This window comes from Rhinoderma darwinii, chromosome 2 (genome assembly GCF_050947455.1).
Source record: "Rhinoderma darwinii isolate aRhiDar2 chromosome 2, aRhiDar2.hap1, whole genome shotgun sequence".
Classification (NCBI taxonomy): domain Eukaryota; kingdom Metazoa; phylum Chordata; class Amphibia; order Anura; family Rhinodermatidae; genus Rhinoderma; species Rhinoderma darwinii.
In genome coordinates, this window is record NC_134688.1 from 397,766,184 (window position 1) to 397,789,075 (window position 22,892).

Genomic DNA, 22,892 nt, shown 5'->3' on the forward strand with positions numbered 1-22,892 from the left:
CTGAAAAATTACTAGCATGGGTGTTCAAACTAGAGAAAAGATTTCAATAATTATAATTGGAAAAATGGCAAAAACTATGTTATTACCGAATTACCGGGCATACACAGCACACAAAATTAGGAGACTCCTTCCAAGGACATGGTAATCTAGATCAGAATCTCTGCAATGGGTCTACCTCTACTGTAATGTTATATCTACTGTTTCTTCTCCGCTGTAGTGTCACTACCAAGGGATCAAAGACAAGTTATGTTCAGCTGTCCTTAATGGAACCACTCCGATCCAAACATGTAAGTATAGCAGCTACTTTCGGCCATGTCAGATCTATTTATATAGGACTGGCTGGTGTTTGCTTCTGAGCACTATTATTTACATGTTGCAGTCAGGCCTGGAGAGAGGCACGCGCTCACTAGTATTAGGTAGGAAACACAGGCATATCCAGGGGCGTAGCTAAAAGCTCATGGGTCCCGATGCAAAGGTTCTTCTTGGGGCCCCCCCCCCAAACTTCTCATGGCCGAGGGCCCGCAGCTTTCAGTTGCTTTAGTGGGTCTCCTAAGTGACCCAACAATGCATGCAGCACTAGCAGCCAGGGGTGTTACTAAGGGCTTGAAACATCAGGGGGAATAGCCCAAATACATATACCCCCCCCCCCCCCAAAAAATAAATGTGTATGTATATGTGTATATAGGAAACAGCATATCTATAGCACTACGACCCCATAGCTATGGATAGGATTAGATACAGTGGCTCAGCAGACAATATCACACGATAGGATTAGATATACGGCCCAGAAGACAGTATCACACATGATAGGATTAGAAATAGGGCCCAGACGACAGTATCACACATGATGGGATTAGATACAGTGTCTCAGCAGTCAGCATTACACATGATAGGATTAGATATAAGGCTCAGCAGTCAGTATCACACATGATGGGATTAGATACAGAGGCTCAGCAGTCAGTATCACACATGATAGGATTAGATATAAGGCCCAGCAGTCAGTAAATGTAAGAATAATAATTGTTTTGCTTTTTTATGTGAAACTAATTATTTTTGTGTGTTTGTGTTTTTTTACAGGTAAGGTTGTTGGACTACGTCGGATTCAAGGACTACTTTGATAACAGCGTTTTTTTAATTCTCAATAAAATGGATAGTGAGGGTTGTGTGGGATTTTTTTTCAATTAAATATTTTTTCTATGTCTTTGTATTTTTATAAACTTTATTACTACTGCCTTATTAATAGCTGCTGGCTGAGTGACAGTGTTCATTACTAAGGCAGGGCTTAATGTTAGACATGAAGAGGCTAACACTAACCCCTATTATTATCCCGGTACCCACCGCCACCAGGAAGAGCCGGGTACGATCCAGTACCCGATCATATGTAGTGATGGTTGGGTACTGGCGTGGCCGCGGGCTGGTATTATTAGGCTGGGAAAGCCCAAAAACAGTGTCCCTTCCCACCCTGGTAATGCTAGCCTGCTGCTGCTGTGTTGTATCTGGCTGGTTCTAAAAATGGGGGAACCCCAAATCGTTCTTTCCAATTATTATTTTTTTTTTTAAATGACGTGGGATCCCCCATTGGATAGGTCATCAGTATATCATCGGTGCGGGTCCGACACCAGTGTGCGGGCACCGGAGATCATTGCACAGTATGCAATGTACGGAGCTGGAAGCATTTGGCTCCGTACATGGCATAGCGGCCGTGCTGCAGCTCTGCTCCTATTCATTTGAATAGGAGCAGTACTGCAGCTCGGCCGCTATTCCGTGACTGGAGCCATCTGCTTCCGACATGGACGTCCAGTGCCCGAAAGGCAGTCGGAGCAGCTGATCGGTGCAGGGTCCAGGTGCCGGACCCCCACCGATAATGTACCGATGACTTATCAGGTGAATAGGTTATCAGTTGTTCGGTAGTGGATAACTCCTCTATTTGGCTTTCCACAAAGGAATTCTATTAATACATAATTTGACTTGCCCAATGCATATGTCAAACATAGAGGGGAAACGCAGTGTGAACAGGCCTTTCGTTAAAAGCAACAAAAAATATTGCATCAGGTTAAAACAAAGAAACTGAACATCAATCATCTTCACTGCCTAAGTTCTCTGACCCTTGGCAGAGACAGAGTTTCTTCCTCCCTGCATCGTCTTTACATTTGGATTGTGACTTAGATCTATATTGCGGTGAGCTGTATCAACCTATTTTGTTTTGCTTAGTGGAGGGAATGGGCCATACGGCAGTCCTCAGAGGGGGGGGGGGAAGGTAAAAGGCCACCAAATCCTAAAGGGGAGGGTCACTTCGCGCACAGGCAGTCATTCACTTTAAGTAGGCCTGCTGCATAACAGATGAAAATTACTTTTTATACCTTATGGGGCGGTAACTATATACCACAACTACATGGAGCAATTATAAGGGGCACTATATGGCAAAATTTGATATTGCAAATTTTGGGGGGCACTAATTATATGGGTCACTGAAGGGGCACAATATATGCACAAATTTATATGGGGCCCTTTAAGGCGCACTTACAATTTTATGTGGGCCACTATGGGGAAACTATTAGGGGCCTATGTACTATAGGGTGATTTAAAGGAGTTTTCCCACCAGGGATATTTATGACATATCCACAGGATATGTCATAAATGTCAGATAGATGCAGATCCCACCTCTAGAACGGGGCCCCCTAAACACCATTCTACCTTCTTCTGCTCTCGCTGCCTTCTGGCCACTTCCTGACTTTATGGTCGGAGTTACGAAAACAGTGTAGCTTGCTGAGCTACACTGTTTCCGTAATTCCCACAGTAGTGGATATCAGTAACGGAAGCAGCGTAGCATGCGAGTTACGCGGTTTCCTTAACTACTATTCAGTTCTATGGGACTTACTGAAACAGCGTAGCTCAGCGAGCTTCGCTGTTTCCTTCTTTATGGTCTGAATTCACCTGCTTCAGCCGCAAAACAGAGTGTCAGAACGTGGTTTAGGGGGCCCTGTTCTAGAGACAGGTGCAGGTCCCAGAGATGGGACCCGTATCTATCGGACATTTATGACATATCTTGTGAATATGTCATAAATGTCCCTGATGGGAAAACCCCTATAAGAAGCATCATCTGTACGTCACTATTTATTGGGGGGGGGGGGACGACGACATTAGAGGGGGCATTATGTGTATGACGCTATTTAATATGGATCACTATATGTGTGCTCCTATTTATGGTGGGGTATTTTTGGGGGCACTAGCTATATGGAACTATTTACAATTAGTTACTGAGTATGTGGTACTATTTTCAGAAGTACTGAATGTGCCACTATTTTAGGGGACACTGAGTGTATTGCACTATTATTTTGGGATACTATAGTTATTATTTATGTAGTACAGTATTTGTGCGCTATGGGCAACCAGCTGCATTAAGATTAGAAACAAAAGGCGGCAGCAGGGCAATGCTATTTTTTTATGGGGTACAGTATTTGGGGACACTTATCAGCAAAGCAAGTCCAGTACTGAGGTCAATAACTGGGGGCAGGAATAATATTAGGGGTAGCCATAGATGCAGGATATTAAAGGGGATGCAGGATGGTGAATTTGTATTCCTATGGCGGGTTGGAAAGGGCTGGAAAAACAAGGAGCCAATGAAGTCTGTCTGGCAAACTTAGCAGAGGTGAGTCGTAACTGGAAGAAATCTTTATGGCGGTCTAGGCCAGATTGAGTAGAAGCGGAAAAGCATACGACACCAGAGAAGATGTCACCTGTAAGTCATAACATTTAATTGTTGCTTATTCTGTTTATTATTATCGGTGTATAGATTTGTACACTCCTCAGCAAGATGTTACTCTCCAGACCGCCTGTGTAATAATACTGGTCTTCAGGTACTGTTTTTCATTTAGCAACGGTATGATGGTATTATTCAGTTTTTTTATGGTAATATTCTTTAGCCATGGTATGGTCGTATTTAAGAACTTTATTGTGGTGTTATTTAATCATAGTATTGTAGTATTTAGTTATTGTCGACTATTTTTACAGCAGCACAATTGATGAAGATTAATGGTAAACAATAATTGTATTGCTTATCATTGATCTTTCATTTTTTAACACTGGGCAATTGACCTTATAGTCACCCAAAAATGAACAAATCATGACAATAATTAGTGAGTATAAATGGGCCTTTAATGTGGCATATTAAGTCTAAATGCCTAGGGCATGCTGCCCTAGGCAATTAGACTTAATATACCACATTAAATCATGTCCCTGTATACGACCCTGTATACACAAGCTAATGATTGCCATAGAGAATGAACAGACCCCTCACCCTGCAAAAGACTATGCGGACAACATATAATCTTTCTACACATGTAACAATCTTTTCTTATTACTCACAACTCTAAATATACATTTTCTAACTTTTCAGTCGCAGCTCTTTTGATACAACACAGATTTCTGCCCATAACGAGTGGCGATCACTAATAATTACAGGCCTATCGACACTCTATTAAGGGCCCTTTCCATGAGCCGATATAAACTATATGAGGACGAACGATCATAAATACAATTGTTCGGCCCCATACAGTTTACATGTTGCTGGCAACAAATCCCCATTTTTACTTGGAGAGATGTGCTGCCAACAATGCAGATTTTTAGGGCTGAATAAAAGATGCGATCAGCCGATCATTGTCCGTGTAAATGGGCCTTAATCCTATTCAACTGAGTGTTTTTTTTCAGTACCGTCACTAAGAGAATACAATAGCATTTTAAGAGTAGGTATTTACTGCTCGGTTTACATGTGAGTTCATGGAGAGAAGGATGATACGGAGTGTATTCTCCACAAGACAATGAAAAGGTATAGGCCCACTGTCACAGCTTCTGTACCCTTACCCCATGCAAGTCAGCCTCCTGGGATGACGTTTAATCCCATGTGACCGCTGAAGCCTGTGATTGGCTGCAGCGGTCACATGGGATGAAATGCCATCCCAGGAAGATGGCCTGGATGAAAAAATCACGGGTAAGTATAAGATTTATTTTTTTCTGCGTTGCGATTTTTGCGGCGGAATCGCAGCTTTTCCGAAGCAAAATTCACTTCATCTGCTATTTGTTGCGGGTTTTACCTCCCCATTGAATTCAATGGGGAAAACCTGCAGCAAAAAGGCAGCGATTACGCAATTACAATCGACATGCTGCGGATTAAAAAAATAGTACATAATACATAAAAGTTCATGCTTACTATAGAAGTTTAAAGCATATAGTCACCAAGGCAATCTTTCCTCATCGTACATTCCATGCCCTTGGATTAGGGCAAGTCGCGGCATGCCCTAATTCAAGGGCGCAGAAAGAACAGCTACAGATAAACTGATGAAGATAATGTACTATTCTAATCTACTATTCTAATCTTGAGTGATCTAAAACGGTGTGTTCTGATACAAGAGGCTGTCATCTAGTCCAGTGTTTTCCAACAAAGACAGGGACAGAAAGAGCGGTCACTTTTTTATTGGGGATGATTTCAGCCTGTTCAAAGATGCTTGGCAAAGAAGTCAGCCAATCTAGGCCATAACATAGCACAAGTCAATAATTGTAGAATGCTTTACCTCCTCTACACCAAGAATAGGAGTAGGGGTTCCCCAGGAGTGACATAACTTTTCAGGGGTTCCCCATGGTAATAAGGTTGGGAATCACTCATCTACTGTGGTCAGAATTTGTGTCTTATCAATTTGCATGATGCCATGTAGTGCTGGTTTACCTCAGAGCTCCAGGTAATGGTCCCATCACAGTCTCCTGTGCGAATCATAAAAACTCTGCTACCCCTCAAATTGCATCACAAAACATAATATGAATGACCTGGATTCTCCCAATGAATAATACATACAACAAAATATCCAAAAGAGCCATAATGCCCCCACTGAGCCCTGTGTCAAGTTTTTCAATAGTCATCTATGAGTTTGTACCAAGATTCACAGTAAATATCCCAGTCTGTCAGGTGTATAAACAGCAAGATACAAATTGTAAATTGGTTGCTATTGGTGACAGCACAGTGAGCACTCTCGTCAAATACTGTATATAGGGTATATGTGATATATGTCTGTCACTTATATAACATGTGTCTTACCAGGCGCTGGATCACTACTTAATGTGTGGGCAGAGCCTTGCCTTCAGCATCGTGTCCTCAAATAACCTTTTATTTTTTTGGCTTGTAAGGTAACAAAATCACACATAAATCCAAAGTCAACAACATAGAGAGGCTTTGTGGACATCAGCATGTGCGAATCTACGGAGATGGGAGTGAAGGGGTGTAACGGACGAGAGGCCAAGATCAGGAACTCGAGATGAGTGTAAACAAGTACTCATATTCTTTTCTCTTTTACAACGTCCAGGTTTCTATTACCCTTTCAGCTAAATTAAAATAAGGCCTACTGTAATATGTAATAATAGTCAATTTATGTAGTGCCGCAGCTTATTGCTGTTTTAAAGATGGAGGAACATACATTGATGTTTTCTGGCAATATATAAAGGACCATACATAGGCTGGCCATACACATCAGAACGCTCATTTGGCGGACAGTTATTTCTTCCGACTTCAACATAAAGGTATGTTCAAACGCTAAAGTAAAAAACGGCTGCAAAAATGGATCAAGAAATGACATGCACTTCTTTTTACAGGGCGTTTTTTTAAGCGCCGTTTTTTTCAAACAGCCGCGTACAAAAATGCTCCGTTGGAATGAAACGCCATTTTTCCCATTGAAATCAATGGGCAGATGTTTGGAGGCGTTCAGATTTCGTTTTTTCAGCCGTTTTTCGAAAAAAGGCTGAAAATAAGCCGTGTAAACATTTCCCAAGTGTTAGGATTGCCTGCCATTGCATGACACCTACATGTACTGTACTACGCTCTCCCTGTACTAAATATACGGTACTACTCTCTCCCTGTACTACATATACTGTACTACATATACTGTACTACTCTGTCCCTGTACTACATATACTATACAGCTCTGTGCCTGTACTACATGTCCTGTACTACTCTCTACCTATAATACATGTACTGTATTGCTCTCTACGTGTACTACATGTACTGTACTGCTCTCTACCTGTACTACATGTACTGTATTGCTCTCTACGTGTACTAGATGTACTGTACTGCTCTCTACCTGTGCTACATGTCCTGTAATGCATGTACTGTACTGCTCTCTCTGTACTACATGTACTGTACGGCTCTCTACCTGTACTACATGTACTGTACTGCTCTCTACCTGTACTACATGTACTGTACTACTCTCTACCTGTACTACATGTACTGTACTACTCTCTACCTGTACTACATGTACTGTACTACTCTCTACCTGTACTACACTGCTCTCTCCCTGTACTACATGTACTGTACTTGTACTGGTGTAAATAATGTAGAATTCACGTTGACAGCCCAGGACACTCAGGGCTTGTATCCTTGATCCAGGCTGCATGCCCTAAATAATGACAACTTGTGACCCTTGAGTGATAGCGTGCACAATGTGAGGCATCCACCTAGGGAACAAAGAATGGCAGAGGGTGATCATTGGCTGGATCAAGTGCCACAGTAATGGATGAGGCTGTGTGTGTAATACATGTGTGCCACCCAATCACATTTAATGCCCACGCCAGTCCAGAGAAAATCTGAAATGCATGTTCTCTCAGCTGCCATAGCAAATACCGGATACACAAAATCAAAACAAAGAACTAATAGACACAATGGCCCAATGTTAATATATAAAATGACCACATACTGTGATCCATTATATCCAACCTAAAACAGTTATTAGAATGATCTCCTACCTGGTGGCACAGGATAGTCTGCTGAACAAGCCTGGCATATCCATCAAGCCTGACTCCTGAGTTACTCCGGCTCCTCATTGTGCCAGGCCCACACTTCTGCCAGGTAGTTCTGCACAGGGTTAGCTGTAGTAGGCCTGAGGTCCTCTCCTCTGTGACCTGTTCCCATTCATTCACTGACAGGAGGAGGCAGCTGGCGACCTTGTTCCAAAATAAACAGAGCTGTCAGTGAGGCCTGGATTAGGGGGATGTGCCGGCTGCTGACGATCACTGCTTGTCACCCAGCAGAACATACAAGGTTATTCTTAGAAAGCAGCCTGGCCATACGTGTGCCCCATGTATCTATGTGCAGAAACATCCATCTGCCCGCACCTCCCCGTTATATAGAACGCACCGCGGTAAGAAATTATAAATATTCACCACCCTAATGCCGATAGGTTTCACTATATATATATATATATATATATATATATATATATATATATATATATATATATATATATATATATATATATATACCATTCTATAGGGTCAGGTAGTATATGTTACTGCACAGTGCCTTACCTGGGACCGATGCCCGCGATCATGCGAAAACTGTCACTCACAGCACTCAGCTTCTCTGCCCCACCTGTGTGCTATATATATACATGCATCCATCAATGCAGAACACACAGGTACCCCGCATATCACCTGCCATGGAGAAAATACACCGGAAACCCGTTATGTACACAGGAAAGCAGCGATCGGGCTCTTCCTGGTGCTGAGCTCTTGATGGCTGCTGCAGCCAGTGTATTATGAAGACATCCAGAGCTGCTAGTCTGCATAAGATGCGTTTCTACTATTGGAAGTAAGAGGGCAGCAGAGAAGTGAGGATATTGAGCTGCAGTTTGTATGAAGAGGCACTTCGTCTACTGGACACACGGGGGCAGCCGAGAAGCAATAACATGTAGAATGACGCAGCTGCTTTCGCAGGTCCTGGAAGGTGAATAAGAAAGATTCGCAGTCTGTTATATAATGTCGCTCATATTATTGTAAGTAAAGAGCTTGAAGGTGGGCGGCTATATATATATATATATACACATACACACACCTGATCAGATGAACGTTCCCCTGCTGAGAAACCTTCCGAGTGATTTACGGACCACATAAGGGGTGACTTATAAACAAAAATAAGGGAGATTTATCAAAACTAATGCAAGGGGAAAGTGTAGAAGTTGCCTAGAGCGATCAAGCAGGTGCTGGAAAGTGATTGGTTGCTATGGGTAACTGCTGCACCTATCCAGAAAGAGGAGATATCTGTCACAAGGGTTACTGACAAGGGCTACTGGCAGCCGCCATTTCTACTGTCACTATTGTTCATGAGGGGCACTCTGCTGGCACTGTTGTTATGGGGGTACTCTGCTGTTACTATTGTTTGAGGGGCACTCTGCTGGCACTGTTGTTATGGGGGTACTCTGCTGTTACTATTGTTTGAGGGGCACTCTGCTGGCACTGTTGTTATGGGGGTACTCTGCTGTTACTATTGTTTGAGGGGCACTCTGCTGGTACTGTTGTTATGGGGGAACTTTGATGGCACTGTTAGGCCCTATACACATGGCTGTGCCCGTAATCACGGCCCGCGATTGCGGGCACGGCCGGTCGCTGACGGCATTTTCGGGCTGTGCTCCCACACAAAGTGATTAGGACTCCCATTGACTATGGGGATTAGGCGCGTTTTACTTGCCAAGCATTGACCTGACGCTTCTTTTTTTTACACATTGCGTATTTGAAACACGCGAGCGTAAAAAAAACTTGTCGTATGCACTACAATGCATTTTCCCATTGATGACAATGGGAAGCATAAAGCATGCGTTTCGGCACGTAAAACGTGTCAAATACACGTCGTGTGAACAAGGCCTAAGTAGGCAACTATGGTTAATGTGAGTTTCAGTAGTACATACACTGATCAGCCATAACATTAAAAGCACTGACAGGTGAAGTGAATAACATTGATGATCTCATTAGAATAACACCTGACAAGAGGTGGGATATATTAGGCTATGTTCACACGGCTTATTTTCGGCCGTTTTTCGGGCCGTAAACGGCCGAAAAATCGGTAGCAGAATGCCTCCAAACATCTTCCCATTGTTTTCAATGGGAAAAACTGCGTTCTGCTCCGACTGGCCGTTTTGAAAAACGGCAGCGTAAAAAAACAGCCACGAAAAAGAAGTGCAAGTCACTTCTTGGGACGTTTTTGGAGCCGTTTTTCATAGACTGAAAACAGCTCCAAAAATGGCCGTGAAAGACGTGAGTGGCTTAAAAAACTTCTGAAAATCAGGAGCTGTTTTCCCTTGAAAACAGCTCCATATTTTCAGACGTTTTTGGTTAAGCGTGTGAACATACCCTTAGGCAGCAAGTGAACAGTTCATTCTTGAAGTTGATATTTTGTAAGAAAAAAAAATGGGCAAGTGTAAGGCCGGGTTCTCACTGGTTGGATACTAGGCAGCATATGCCCATTCCGTCCCATTGTGGTGCGGTTTTTCGGTGAGAAAAACCCAAAAACCGTTCATACTTACCCCGGCCGTTGTCATGATGTCATCCCTCCTTTGATGTCCGGCCTCCCTGGATAACACTGCAGCCTGTGATTGGCTGCAGCGGTCACATGGGGTGAAACGTCATCCCAGGAGGCCGGGCTGGAGGAAGAAGCAAAAGTTCTTGGTAAGTATAAACTTTTGGGATTTTTGCGGCGGAATCGCAACACTTGGCTATTTGTTGCATGTTTTGTATCTCCATTGAGTTCAATAAGGAAAACCTGCCACAAAAACGCAGCATAAATTAACATTCTGCGGAATTAAATTCCGCACCGCAGGTCAATTTATTATTGTTTTCGCAGCGTTTTTCAAAATCTCATCCTATTTGCTGCTACTGTAAATGCTACAGAATGTTCTCACAGAATTCCGTTGTGGAAATTCTCCAGCTTTTACGCTACGTGGGAACCCGGCCTAAGGATCTAAGCGATTTTGACAAGGGACAAATTCTGATGGCTAGACAACTGGGTTAGAGCATCTTCAAAATGGCAGATCATGTAGGGTGTTCCTGGTAAGTACCCAGTAAAAGTGGTCAAAGGAAGGACAACTGGTGAACCAGCGACAGGGTCATGGTCACCCAGGGCCATAGAGCAATGCAAGAAGGTGGTCTGGTTTGATGAGTCACATTTTATTTTACATCGTGAGGACGGCCGGGTGAATGTGGGTTTCTTACCTGAGGAAGAGATGGTACCAGGATGCACTATGGGAAAAAGGCAAATCGGCGGAGGCAGGGTTACCTCTGGGCAATATTCTGCTGGGAACCTTGGGTCCTGTCATTCGTGTGGAAATTACTTTCACACGTACCACATACCTAGACATTGTTGATGACCAAGTACACCTCTATACCTCAACGGTAATAGCTAATGGCAGTGACATCTTTCAGCAGGATAATGCGTCCTGCCACACTGCAGATATTGTTCAGAAATGGTTTGAGGAACATGACAAAGGGTTCAAGGTGTTGACTTAGCCTCCAATTTCACCAGATCTCAAGCTGGTCGAGCATCTGTGGGATGTGCTGGAAAAACAAGAGGCCCCACCTCACTACTATTCTACAGAACTTAAAGGATATGCTGGTAACGTCTTGGTACAGGATACCACAGAACATCTTCAGAGATCTTGTGGAGTCCTCATTGGGTTAGAGCTGTTTTGGCAGCATGAGGGAGACCTGCACACTATTAGGCAGGTTGTTTTAATATTATAGCTTATCGGTGTATATTACATTTATCCAATACAGACTCTAGACTGGAGATCTTTGCTTACAATACAATGCAGTCTCAGTAAAGACCAATATGGTTTTGGTGACGTAATTTCACAAATGACTGTACATTGCAAGGAACCACCAGAATCCACACAGAAACCAAAGCTGGAAGTATACACATGCCCAAAATGTCTTGGCATGCTGAATGTCCCTTCACTTGCATAGGCTAACCTCTAAAAAATATCCCCATAGCATTATCCCTCCTCCACCAAACTTTACCGTTGGCAAAATCAGTCAGGTAGGTAACGTTCTCCTGCCATTCACCAAACCCAGACTCATCCATCAGACTGCGAGATAGAGAAGTGTGACTCGTCACTCCACAGAACACGTTTCCACTGATCCAGAGTCCAGTGGTGGTCTGCTTTACACCACTCCAGCCGACGCTTGGCATTGTGCATAGTAATCAAGGGGCTTGAGTGCAGCATCTCAACCATGGAAACCCATTTCATGAAGTCCCTCATGCACAGTTCTTGTGCTGATGTCACTTACAGAGGCAGTTTGTAAATATGTAGTGAGTGATGCAACAGAGGATAGGTGATTTTTACACGCAACGTTCTTCTGCTCCATGAGTTTGCGTGGCCTACCAACTTCGAGCTGTTGTTACGCCTAGATGCTTCCACTTCCCAATAATAGCACTTACAGTAAACCAGGACAGATCCAGCGAATCAGAAATTTCACAAACTTACTTGTGGCAAAGGTGAAACCTGAAATCAATAGTTAGGAAAGTATTCACATACTTTTTGTTGTATAGTTTAGATATGCCTGCCTTACAAGATTTGAGCCAGACAACTGTGTACAGACCTTTGGATACAGTGGACCTCTCAGCTCTCCTGACATGTCTTTTAGTAAATGCTTGTAGCACGGCGAGCTACAAAAATTATGGAACTCCCATTCACTTCTTCAAACAGCGATCTTGGCTGTTTCTGGAACACCCGACAGTGGTTCGGGAGCAGCAGGAACCGAGCAAGGTAGGATGGGGGTCAAGGTGCGGGTCCCAGAGGTGGGACCTGCATCTGTCGAACATTTATGGCATAAACTGTGGACATGCCATAAATGTCCAAAATGGGAAAATATCCTCAGTGACCGGGCCTGAAAAGGCCTTAAAGGTAATGTGTCGCTAGAAAAACATATTTTTTATTTTTTTTTTAGTTAAACAATTAGTGTGTAGGTGATTAAACATTGTTCTAATTTATTTTTTTTCACGAGTCAGGAAATATTATAAATTAGATTCTAATTTATAATATTTCCCAGCGCTGGTCACTAGATGGAGCAATTCCCAAAATTGCAGCATTGCATGTGGTAAATCAACCACATTGCTTTATGCTGCAAAATTAGAGAAAACTCACTCGCTCTAGTGAGCTCTCAGAACCCCCCCTCCTTTATCCTGGCTAGTGCCGGGAGAAACGAGGGGATTGAACGGTCAAACCTCCTACACTGTGTGTCGCCATTTTTTGAGCTAACACACAGTGTAGTAGGTTTACATACAGTAGTAAACACACACTGAAACACGAACATACATAGAAATAACTTACCTGCTCCTGCTGCCGCCGCTCCCTCCAGTCCGTCCGCTCCGTCTGCTACCGCCGCTCCAAGTGCACAAGTCCGTAAGCCGCGACCGGAAGTAGTAATCTTACTGTCCGGCCGCGACTTCCGGTCCACAGGAAAATGGCGTCGGACGTCGCACAGTTCAACTTGGACTGTGTGGGAGCGGCGCATGCGCCGTTCCCACACAGATGGCGTACAGCATAGTGGATGGAACGGGCCCCGATCGCATTCACTATGGGACTGTATGTGCCGTATTCCATGTCTGTATGTGTCGTTAATCGACACATACAGAAATGGAAAAAAAAATGGCAGCCCCCATAGGGAAGAAAAAGTGAAAAAAATAAAAAAGTAAAACACAAACACACAAATAAATAAAAAAATGTTTAATAACACACTAAAGTCAAATTGATCTAAAAAAAATTTTTTTCGTGACACTGGTCCTTTAATGACCAGCTACATTTTTCCATCATTTTTTTATTTTTTCATTGGCGTGGCTGTATGATGCCTTGTTTTATGTGGGTGAAATTGTTTTTTGTTTCTGCACGGTTTGGGGGTAGAAAAAAAATCACTAAGTTAAGAATTTATTTTTACGGCGTGAATATATGAAAAAGCGATTCTCGTCATTCGTTTTTTTGCTTATTTTTTATCCTGTTCATGTTTCACGCTAAATAACCTGTTAAATTAATACTTCTGGTTATTACGGTCGTGTAGATACCTAATATGTATAGGTTTTTATGTAATGTATGGGCAATAAAATATATTTTATTTAAAATAATGACTTTTGTGGGGACCTTTTGTTATTTATTTCTTGTTACATTTGTTTTAATCCCATTAAGGGATAACTTTATTTGCAACTTTATTTTTTACTTATAATGTACTAGCATACTCTTGTATGCTAATGCATTCCACTGTGTCACTATGACACATGCTGCTGTTAGGGCAGCACATAGTGTGCCCTAACAGCAGGCAAACTAAACAGACAGCCTTGGTTTTTTTTCTAGGCCCCCAGGGCTGACTGCAGAGGGATTCCCCAGTCTTCGATTGCATCACTGGGTTCAAAGAGGGGAGTTCCCTTTGATCATGCCGCGGTCACGGACCGCAGCGATCAAAGGGTTAAACAGCTGGGGTCTGAATGTTTTCCGATCCCAGCTCTGTTCAGGAGGCTACTCTAAGATCAGGAGCTGTCAGTTAAAGCTCCTGCTTAAAGGATAAGAGCTGACAGGAGCGCTCATCAGCCTCTTCTACAGCGACGCCAAAAAACGTCACTGTAGACGAAGCACCTGCACCGCCTGCCGTCAAAAGACGGAGGGCTGTTGTTAAGGGGTTAATGGAAACCTCTAATAACAATCTAAATTAAAAACATTTTGCAAACATACTATACACTGTTTATAGGCAGCAACTGTTACACTTGTTTTACAATTATATCTAAGGTTAACATTTAATGGAGGCGCAAGTAGTGGTACATACAGTACCAACGGATACAATCATTCCCCAGCCTAAATATAGTGATGGGATTTTCAGTTACATTGGCCTTTTTTGGAGATTGATTTCTTCTTGACAATTTATAATTAAAATATCAATATCCAGCCCTCGGACATAGTACGTTTTAAAGGAGTTATATTGAGATATTTAAAGGCTACAGACACCTTTGCATTGACATTTTTTTATTGTTCGTTTGCTTCCTAAATGCAAAATTAGTGCTAATTGTGTAACTCCTGTACATAGCTGGTTGTCCTGCTGTTTTTAGAAATAGATCCCACAGCACACTTCTCCCCTCCCTCAGTGTTAGAGATAGCAGCAGGGAGGGAAAGTAGGCTGTACACGCAGATCAGAGAGGGAGGGGAGCATCCAAGTGTTCATGGAGGGCAGGTCACTCAGGCTGTCGGTGATGATAGAGAGGAAAGCAAAGGGGGAAAGGGTGAAACAGGCTGTGTAGAGGGAGAGTAGAGCACCTACAGTAGACTGTGCAGGGGCAGAGAGGGGGAATCACACACTCCTCAGCATCAGTGTCTGTCAGCGCAAGGGAGAAGAGTTGCCCCATGGGCTGTAGAAGAAAGAAGTACTGATACATGAGAGCTAGTGAAGACAGAAGCATCCTTAATTCACATCTCACATTCAGCTTATATTACAGGGAGGGATACATCCACATGAGAAAAGTCTGAAACTAGGAGCAGTTTGAAAACTGCATATCGGGGGTCTGAAGATGAATAAAGGCATAAAGATTGCAGCCTGAAACTAAGTGCAAGTTTTTTTTAAACTACAGGTAATCACTAATATATCTTAAATCTTTGTTTTCCCATGTCAAAGGCGTACATAGCCTTTAAAGGGCTGTCTTACATTTCTCACCTCTCCCCAGGATAGGTGGTAAATGTATAATCACTACGGTTCCGACAGTACATCGCTTGGCTATTTCCATCAGTCCCATAGAGAATAAAGGGAGCAGTAGTGCACACGAGTGTTCGCCGCCCCATTCAAACTGGGGACCCAGGACCTTCGTTCTTGTGATTGCTGGGTGTCCCAGCGGTTGGAACCGCAGAAATCATACATTTATCACCTATTCCCCAAAAAAAAGAAACACAAAACTTTTGGGTAGACTGAGAAACAAAAAAGAAGAGTCACCTTTTGAATGCAGCATTCCAAAAAGTAAAATTTTTCTCTGATCTTGAAGGTCCAAAACACCTCAAGTCATGACAGGGTTAGGGCCCGTTCACATCACTGTTGCCCTTCCATTGTCTTTCCGTTGAGAGGTTAACCCGACAGAACCCCTCAAACGGAAACCTTAGCTTCTGTTTCCCTCACCATTGATATCAATGCTGACGAAAACCTAGCTAATGGTTTCCGTCTGTCACCGTTGTGACAGGGTTCCGTTGTTCTTGACGGAACCAATGGTGACAGACGGAAAACATTAGCTAGGTTTCCGTCATCAGTGGTGAGGGAAACAGAAGCTCAGGTTTCCGTTTGCCTTTCCGCAGAGGGGTTAACCCGACGGAAACCTGAGACTAAGCCCCCTCAGCGGAAAGCGACGGTGATGTGAACACAGCCTTAAAGGGAATGTGTCGCTAGAATTTTTTTTTTTTTTAGTTAAACAATTATTATTTAAGTGATTACACATTGTTTTAATTTTTTTTAATTTTTTCACAAGTCAGGAAATATTATAAATTAGATTCTAATTTATAACATTTCCATGTGCTGGCCACTAGAGGGAGCAGTTCCCCAAATTGCAGCATGGTCAATGTGGTAAAGCAACCTCATTGCTTTATGCTGCAAATTTGGGGTAGACACACTCTCTAGTGTCCTCACACAATACCCCCTCCCTTATTCTGGCTAGTGCCAGGAGAAGGAGGGGTTTTAATCTTCAAACCTCCTACACTGTGTGCCGCCATTTTCTGAGCAACTGCACAGTGTAGGAGGATTAGATACAGTGCTCAGCAGACCGTATCACACGAACATACACGAAGATAATGCACACATCATACACGAACATAAATTACCTGCTCCTGCCGCCGCCTCCGCTCATATTCCTTGCTCCTTCGCTTCCTTGAACATATGGCCGGAAGCCGCGGCCGGAAGTCGTCATCTTACTGTCTGGCATCGGCTTCTGGTCCACATGAAAATGGCGCCGGATTTCGCTCTGCGAACGAGCTTCGTTTTGGTCTGTGTGGGAGCGGCGCATGCGCCGTTCCCACACAGACGGCATACGCTGCAGTTCTCTATGGGGTTGTATGTGCCGTATTCCATCTCTGTATATGTCGTTAATCGACATACAGAGATGAAAAAATAATGGCAGCCCCCATAGAGAAGTAAAAAGTAGAACAAAGTAAAAAGTAGAACACAAGAATATAAATAAATAAAATTTGTTATTATGATATTAAAAGCAATATGATAAAAAAAAAATTCATGACACCTTCCCTTTAAAGGTAGACTAAACCTAGAAATGAATAGAGAAAAACTTGCCTACCGTGTTTGTCATTATGCAGGATTCTCTGCATGCTCCTGAAACAAACAGTCTTGCAGAGAACACAGGTGTTACTTCCTCCTGATCCCTTCCATTTAAAAAGGATCTGTCTCTAGTTTAGTAATGCCCAATCTAGCTATTCTAATAGGCGCTCTCACACTGATAATGCTAGGGAAAATTGTGTCTCAAAACATTTATTATTTTAAAAGTTATGAGCTTTTTTCTAAATATGCAAATGAGCCTATACTGTTATACTAAAACAGCAGCGATTCTTCTGAGGTGGAGCTACCTCACAGCCCCTGACGCTGTCCTATCAGCATGAAGCTGCTTCACACACAGTGTGAGAGACGAAGGCTGGAGGGAAGGGGGATCACTTAAATTAGCCATATTTCGTGCTGTGGACCACCTAGAACAGTGGTTCTCGTGTCATATGAAAGATTCTAATCTTTTATATGACACCAGGATCTAGCTATGAAACAACCGGAGATATCACCAGTTGAAAACACAGTCGGGAATAGAAGCTGTATTTTTGTTCGTTTTTTTAAAACCCGAGCCGTGCTTTCTCTCACCCAAGTGCATAAAAAGTGCAGAGGTGCCACACAAAACCTGTACAAGGATGCGGATAACCATTCCCCGATCCTCCAAACCATAGGCCTAGAGGATCGATGATCCCCCCTCGCCGAAGCTTAGGGAGACCCAAACACACTCCTAGGCTTCTACCTGGGCTGCCACCCCAGTGTCCACCTAGGAGCCTGACTCAAGGTCGCACCTCTCCTGCGAAGAAGGGAGGCCGGGTTGCAGGGGAAAACGGAACAAGATGGCCACACATTTTCCCCCTAGTCCTCAGGAGGGTCCCAAAAGGGCACCGCAACCCAAAATCTTTGTGACAAACGTGACAAACACACAGTGAAAAAAACTAAATTAAATAAGTGGACATCCGCCAGGTATAAAAATTCCTCATCACCCAGCCAGAAGGCCGGGAGAATAAAGGTGTGTGCTCAGAAGTGTGAAAGAGGAGTGCGTGCAAATGTGCATTCACTCAGTGGGATCCCACCCCCAGTGAGTTAGGGCACCCCAGGGTCACCAGCCCTGGGGCACATAGCAACTCGGTCTTCCAAACTACCTGACCTCGATCCGGCAGTCGCCTGGTCACCTACAAATGGTACCTTTAAACCAAATGCGTACACCAGGGCGATGACCGTTGTGGTTCCCTACCCTCACCTCAGCGTTTTGTCATCCCTTTACGATGGTCCTGTCCTCCACCGGCAGGGATGATTACTAACCTCAGCTTGAGCAGGTACTACACTTGATCTTAGCCAAAAGGCTGAGAAGCTGTATACTATATGATCAGGCTGTGTTGCTGGAAAGGGAAGGGAGAGAAGCTGCAAGCTGATTGGACAGCGTCATATAGAAAACATTACACTGCTCAGATTGAAAAGAAAGAGTAACCTATTTAGATATTCGAGCCGAATTATATTTAGAAAAACGCTCATAATTGCAAATAATACAAGTTTTTGAAAAAAAATTACACCGTAGTTATCAGCATCATAGCACCTATTATATTAGTTAGGAGATAGAGCATTTACATACTAGTGACAGAGCCTCTTTAAAGAGGCTCTTTCACCACATTATAAGTACCCTATCTTGTACATAATGTGATCGGCGCTGCAATGTAGATTACAGCAGTGTTTTTTATTTAGAAAAACTATCATTTGTGAGATTTACAGCACATCAAGCGTAATCTCGTTTTAAATGACAGTTTACAGCGTAATCTCACGAGATTACGCTTGCCTTGCCGTAAATCTCACACAAACATTACCGGAGTGTCAGGATTCTGAATAGACATCACGTCCTGGCTGGTAGTGATGTCTATTCACTGTCAGGACACTTGAGTAACGTTAATGTGTGTGTATGTGGCTGCAGAAAGTGATCTAGCTAGATCACTATATGCTGTGTAAATGAATGGAGAGAAGTGTATGACGCTGATTGGTCAGTGTCATACACTCCTCTCCACAACGCCCACTTGGTCAAAAAGTAAAACACACCCAGTTGTCCATTAAGAAAGTCATTAGCATAAAGCTAATATAGGTCATAACTCCGTCAAAAATAAGATTTCCTAAATAAAAAAACTGCTGTAATCTACATTACAGTGCCGATCACATCATGTACAATATAGGCCGCTTATAATGTGGTGACAGAGCCTCTTTAAGTATGGCAGATGACTGAGGGGTGGGGCTTAGAGCTTTTGTTCTCCTATAGGAGACAGTGCAGTGGGGGCAGACTCCTCCTACAGCTAGTGTCTTCTACAGCTAAATTTGTGTTTTTACGAATTTAAAGTCAGGGGCCCATTAAGGGGTATACCATATTAGAGCATATTGATGTCACAGATGGGGTTTCCCCATCTTGCTGAAAAGTTTAGATTATTATCACTATACACAAAGCAGTTAATGACAATTAGCTCTACTGGATAGGTACGTATTAATGTTACTTTGGCATAATAATACAAATTTACTACAATCCAGATAGTTAAGTTATGATAATTTATTCAGCAGCAATAGAAAACAAGACATTCCATTTTGAAAATAAAAATATCATACTGATAGATACAGTATGTACATTGTTTTACAACAACATGACTTACAAATGTGAAATCCCAGCTATTTTATCTACGTAGTACTGTACATCTTAACTGTTTAGTCATTAAAATGATTTGCGCCCAACATAACATGCATATTCATGTGCAAGACCATGATAAAATGTATACCAAAGGGTTCATGGGTTGTATGAATTGCTTATACCAAATGTTTAATTGGGCGAATTAGCAAAATCCAAGTCAAAGAGGAATAGTTGATTCTAATTTACAAGCCAGAATTAAACAGTTATTCAAAACACTGTTCACCATAAAAAAGACATAATATATAAATTATATATTCTGGAAAGTGTCGATATGTATTTTCCAGTATCCATCTGTAGCGTACCTTTATTAGGCTCAGGTAAAGTATAGCTTTAAAAAAATGTCTATAACAGACTTACTGGTTAATGCCTATATTCATTTTGTAATAGAAGGCATCTTTTTCCTATGGGTACAAAGCACTTTATAGAGGTGCCATTGCTTTGTTATCTAAATAGAGCTTACATGTACACATGTGATAAACCAAACATGGCAAACTCATCAATATCAATATGTGCAAATATACAAAAAAGGTTCATATGCCAGTCTAAAGGCCCTTTCACACGGGTCAATGATCGGGCAAACAAGCGTTCATATGAACACTCGTCCCCAATCATTGCCCTGTGTAAACAAGGCAATGATCAGCCAATGAATGAGCAAACGCTCGCTCGTCAGCTGATCTTGTCGTTTATACAGCATTAAATATTATCGTTGTTGCCAGCACATCTTCCTGTGTAAACAGGGAGACAAGCTGCCGTCATGATGAATATGTATGGGGAAGAGCAATCGTATTAACAAGCGCTCGTCCCCATACATAACCAAGCATTGCTCCTTGTGAAAGGAGCAAACGAGTGCCGATCAACGAGCGGTCTCGTTAATTTGCGCTTGTTTTCACGGCCCATATCGGGCCATGTAATAGAACCTTTAGTCTGAAGTCCAAAGGAGTAAGATGCAACTAATTTATTAAGAGACTTAATAAAATATTCACTTCTTTGGCTGGCTGTGCTGCCGTAGATTTCCTCTATATTTTACCCCTCTTTTCGGTATAAATGATAGTAAATTTCTGCCATGCCTCCTTTTTTTTTTTTTTTTTTTAAAGTGGTGGTCTCGGCGTTAGGGTATGTTCACACGGCCAAATTTCAGACGTATACGAGGCGTATTATGCCTCGTTTTACGTCTGAAAATACGGCTCCAATACGTCGGCAAACATCTGCCCATTCATTTGAATGGGTTTGCCGACGTACTGTGCCGACGACCTGTTATTTACGCGTCGTCGTTTGACAGCTGTCAAACGACGACTCGTAAAAATACAGCCTCGTCAAAAGAAGTGCAGGACACTTCTTTCAGACGTTTTTGGAGCTGTTTTCTCATAGACTCCAATGAAAACAGCTCCAAAAACGGACGTAAAAAACGCCGCGAAAACGGCGCGAAAAACGCAGCGAAAAATGCGAGTTGGTAAAAAAACGTCTGAAAAGCAGGGTCTGTTTTCCCTTGAAAACAGCTCTGGATTTTCAGACGTTTTGGTTGACTACGTGTGAACATACCCTTAAAGTTAAAAAAGTTGCACGTTTTTTACAGAATACAGCCTCTAATAAATTCCCTCCATATTTACTAAGAGGCTTATAAAATGATATAACATTCTTAATCGTACCATTGTATTTTGGGGCTGAACTTAAAATAAATGCCTCATATAATGCTGTCGATATCACATCGTCTAAGGAAAATCTCAAGAAAATAGGAAATTCAATATCTGGCAGCGTTGCATTACAGGTACAGTTTTGGGGAGAAAAATAATAGAAACATAAAGGCCTAAACGCATCTGCCTAACAAGTTACAAGTTATAAGCTTAAACTATTAATACATCTCACAGGCCTAATGTTCAAATGTACATTTATATTAAACTTAACAATATATAAATAAAATATATAAAAATACAGTAACGAAGGGTGGATACTGCGCTGAACATCACACACCTCTCAGGTCTTCTCACTAGGCTAAGACCATTATAAGTTTCTTTGAGGAACAGCACTTCTCTATCATGTGCTCTAATTTTAGCCGTGCTTGATAGTCCAAGGCAGCTACGCTCAGTGAATGTTGAAATATACATGCTGCTAGTATTCTCACATCTGGAGTGCAGGATTCCCAGGTCAAGTCTTCATTTCATACAAGCATAAGATCCAACTATATCTGATCAATGAAATGCACGCTCCCCTTATTGGAAGTCCTTCTCATAGAATGCTCTTGTATATCACCATTCCTGTAGGATGGTCTTTCAGGAAATTCTTGAAGTGGCATCTCACCATTCTGCAGCATGAAAGAAACGCCATTTCTCTCCTTAAAGACTTTGCCTTAAAATATATAATTTACAGCATCAGTAAGTTAACAGTAAACGAAATACTTAAAACCAGAAAAAAATCACTGGTGCTATAACATGTGAGTTTATGTAAGGCCCAGTATACAATTTGCATTTTGCTGCAGTTTTTCCATTGCATTTTTTGCAGCTTTTAGTTCTTAGATAAATGTGAATAAGTTTTGTAAAAGTCTCTTTTTCACATTTGCAGCGGTTTTGCCCTGATTTTTCGGCGCTCTAAAAACAACATGTAAAAACTGCAACGAAACCACATATATTACCTGTGCTTTTCTGCAGATTTTTGCAGTACTTTTTGTGCATTTGTTCAGGAGATCAATAGGAATCCCAGCCCCTAATTTCCCATCGGAGTAACCCTAGTGATTGCCATGAAGTGTTGACAATGTGAAAACCCCTTGGTGAATTAACCAGTAAATCTACTTTGAGATCTAAAAATTAAATATAATTGGGGTTGCATGCTCTCGAAAAAATTTGGGTCACATGAGCAGCCGAGAATTTTTTCGAAACATTTCTAAGCCAGAAAGAAAGCATACAAAGCTCACCATTTCCATTGGGGTGCAATGAGTACTCATTGGACACTAGTAATGTTGTAGAATTAGTATTACTGGTTGACTGAATAGAGTTGCTGGAACTGCTGGATAATCCTTGTTTTGAGGTCTGTTTCTTTAGTTTGTTGGTAGCTGTTTTACTCCAATCTAAATGCAAGGAATACTATAAATGAATTATAAGTGACAATAAAATCTCATAAT

At 42.2% G+C, this 22,892-nt stretch overlaps 2 protein-coding genes across 5 annotated transcripts in view; both read right to left on the bottom strand.

Annotated features, from left to right (window-relative positions):
• PHKA2 (phosphorylase kinase regulatory subunit alpha 2) overlaps positions 1-8,715 on the bottom strand; it is a 93,554-nt gene extending 84,839 nt beyond the window's left edge. The window contains exons 1-2 of one of the 3 annotated variants that reach the window (XM_075854024.1): positions 8,470-8,715; positions 7,783-7,980 (exon numbers count right to left, since the gene is read on the bottom strand). In XM_075854024.1, the coding sequence (XP_075710139.1) occupies positions 7,783-7,860 (78 nt within the window). In that variant the 5' untranslated portion in view covers positions 7,861-7,980; positions 8,470-8,715. Of the gene's footprint in view, positions 1-7,782; positions 7,981-8,343 lie in introns of all 3 variants that reach the window. The other 2 variants (XM_075854023.1, XM_075854025.1) reach the window with 2 other exon arrangements.
• A 12,333-nt stretch (positions 8,716-21,048) lies between these two features.
• The window catches only part of ADGRG2 (adhesion G protein-coupled receptor G2), a 119,345-nt gene continuing 117,501 nt past the window's right edge, over positions 21,049-22,892 (bottom strand). For both annotated transcript variants that reach the window (XM_075854022.1, XM_075854021.1), the window contains 2 exons: positions 22,686-22,838; positions 21,049-22,123 (listed from right to left, as the gene is read on the bottom strand). In XM_075854022.1, coding sequence (XP_075710137.1) covers positions 21,957-22,123; positions 22,686-22,838 — 320 coding nt within the window. In that variant the 3' untranslated portion in view covers positions 21,049-21,956. The remainder of the gene's footprint in view (positions 22,124-22,685; positions 22,839-22,892) is intronic.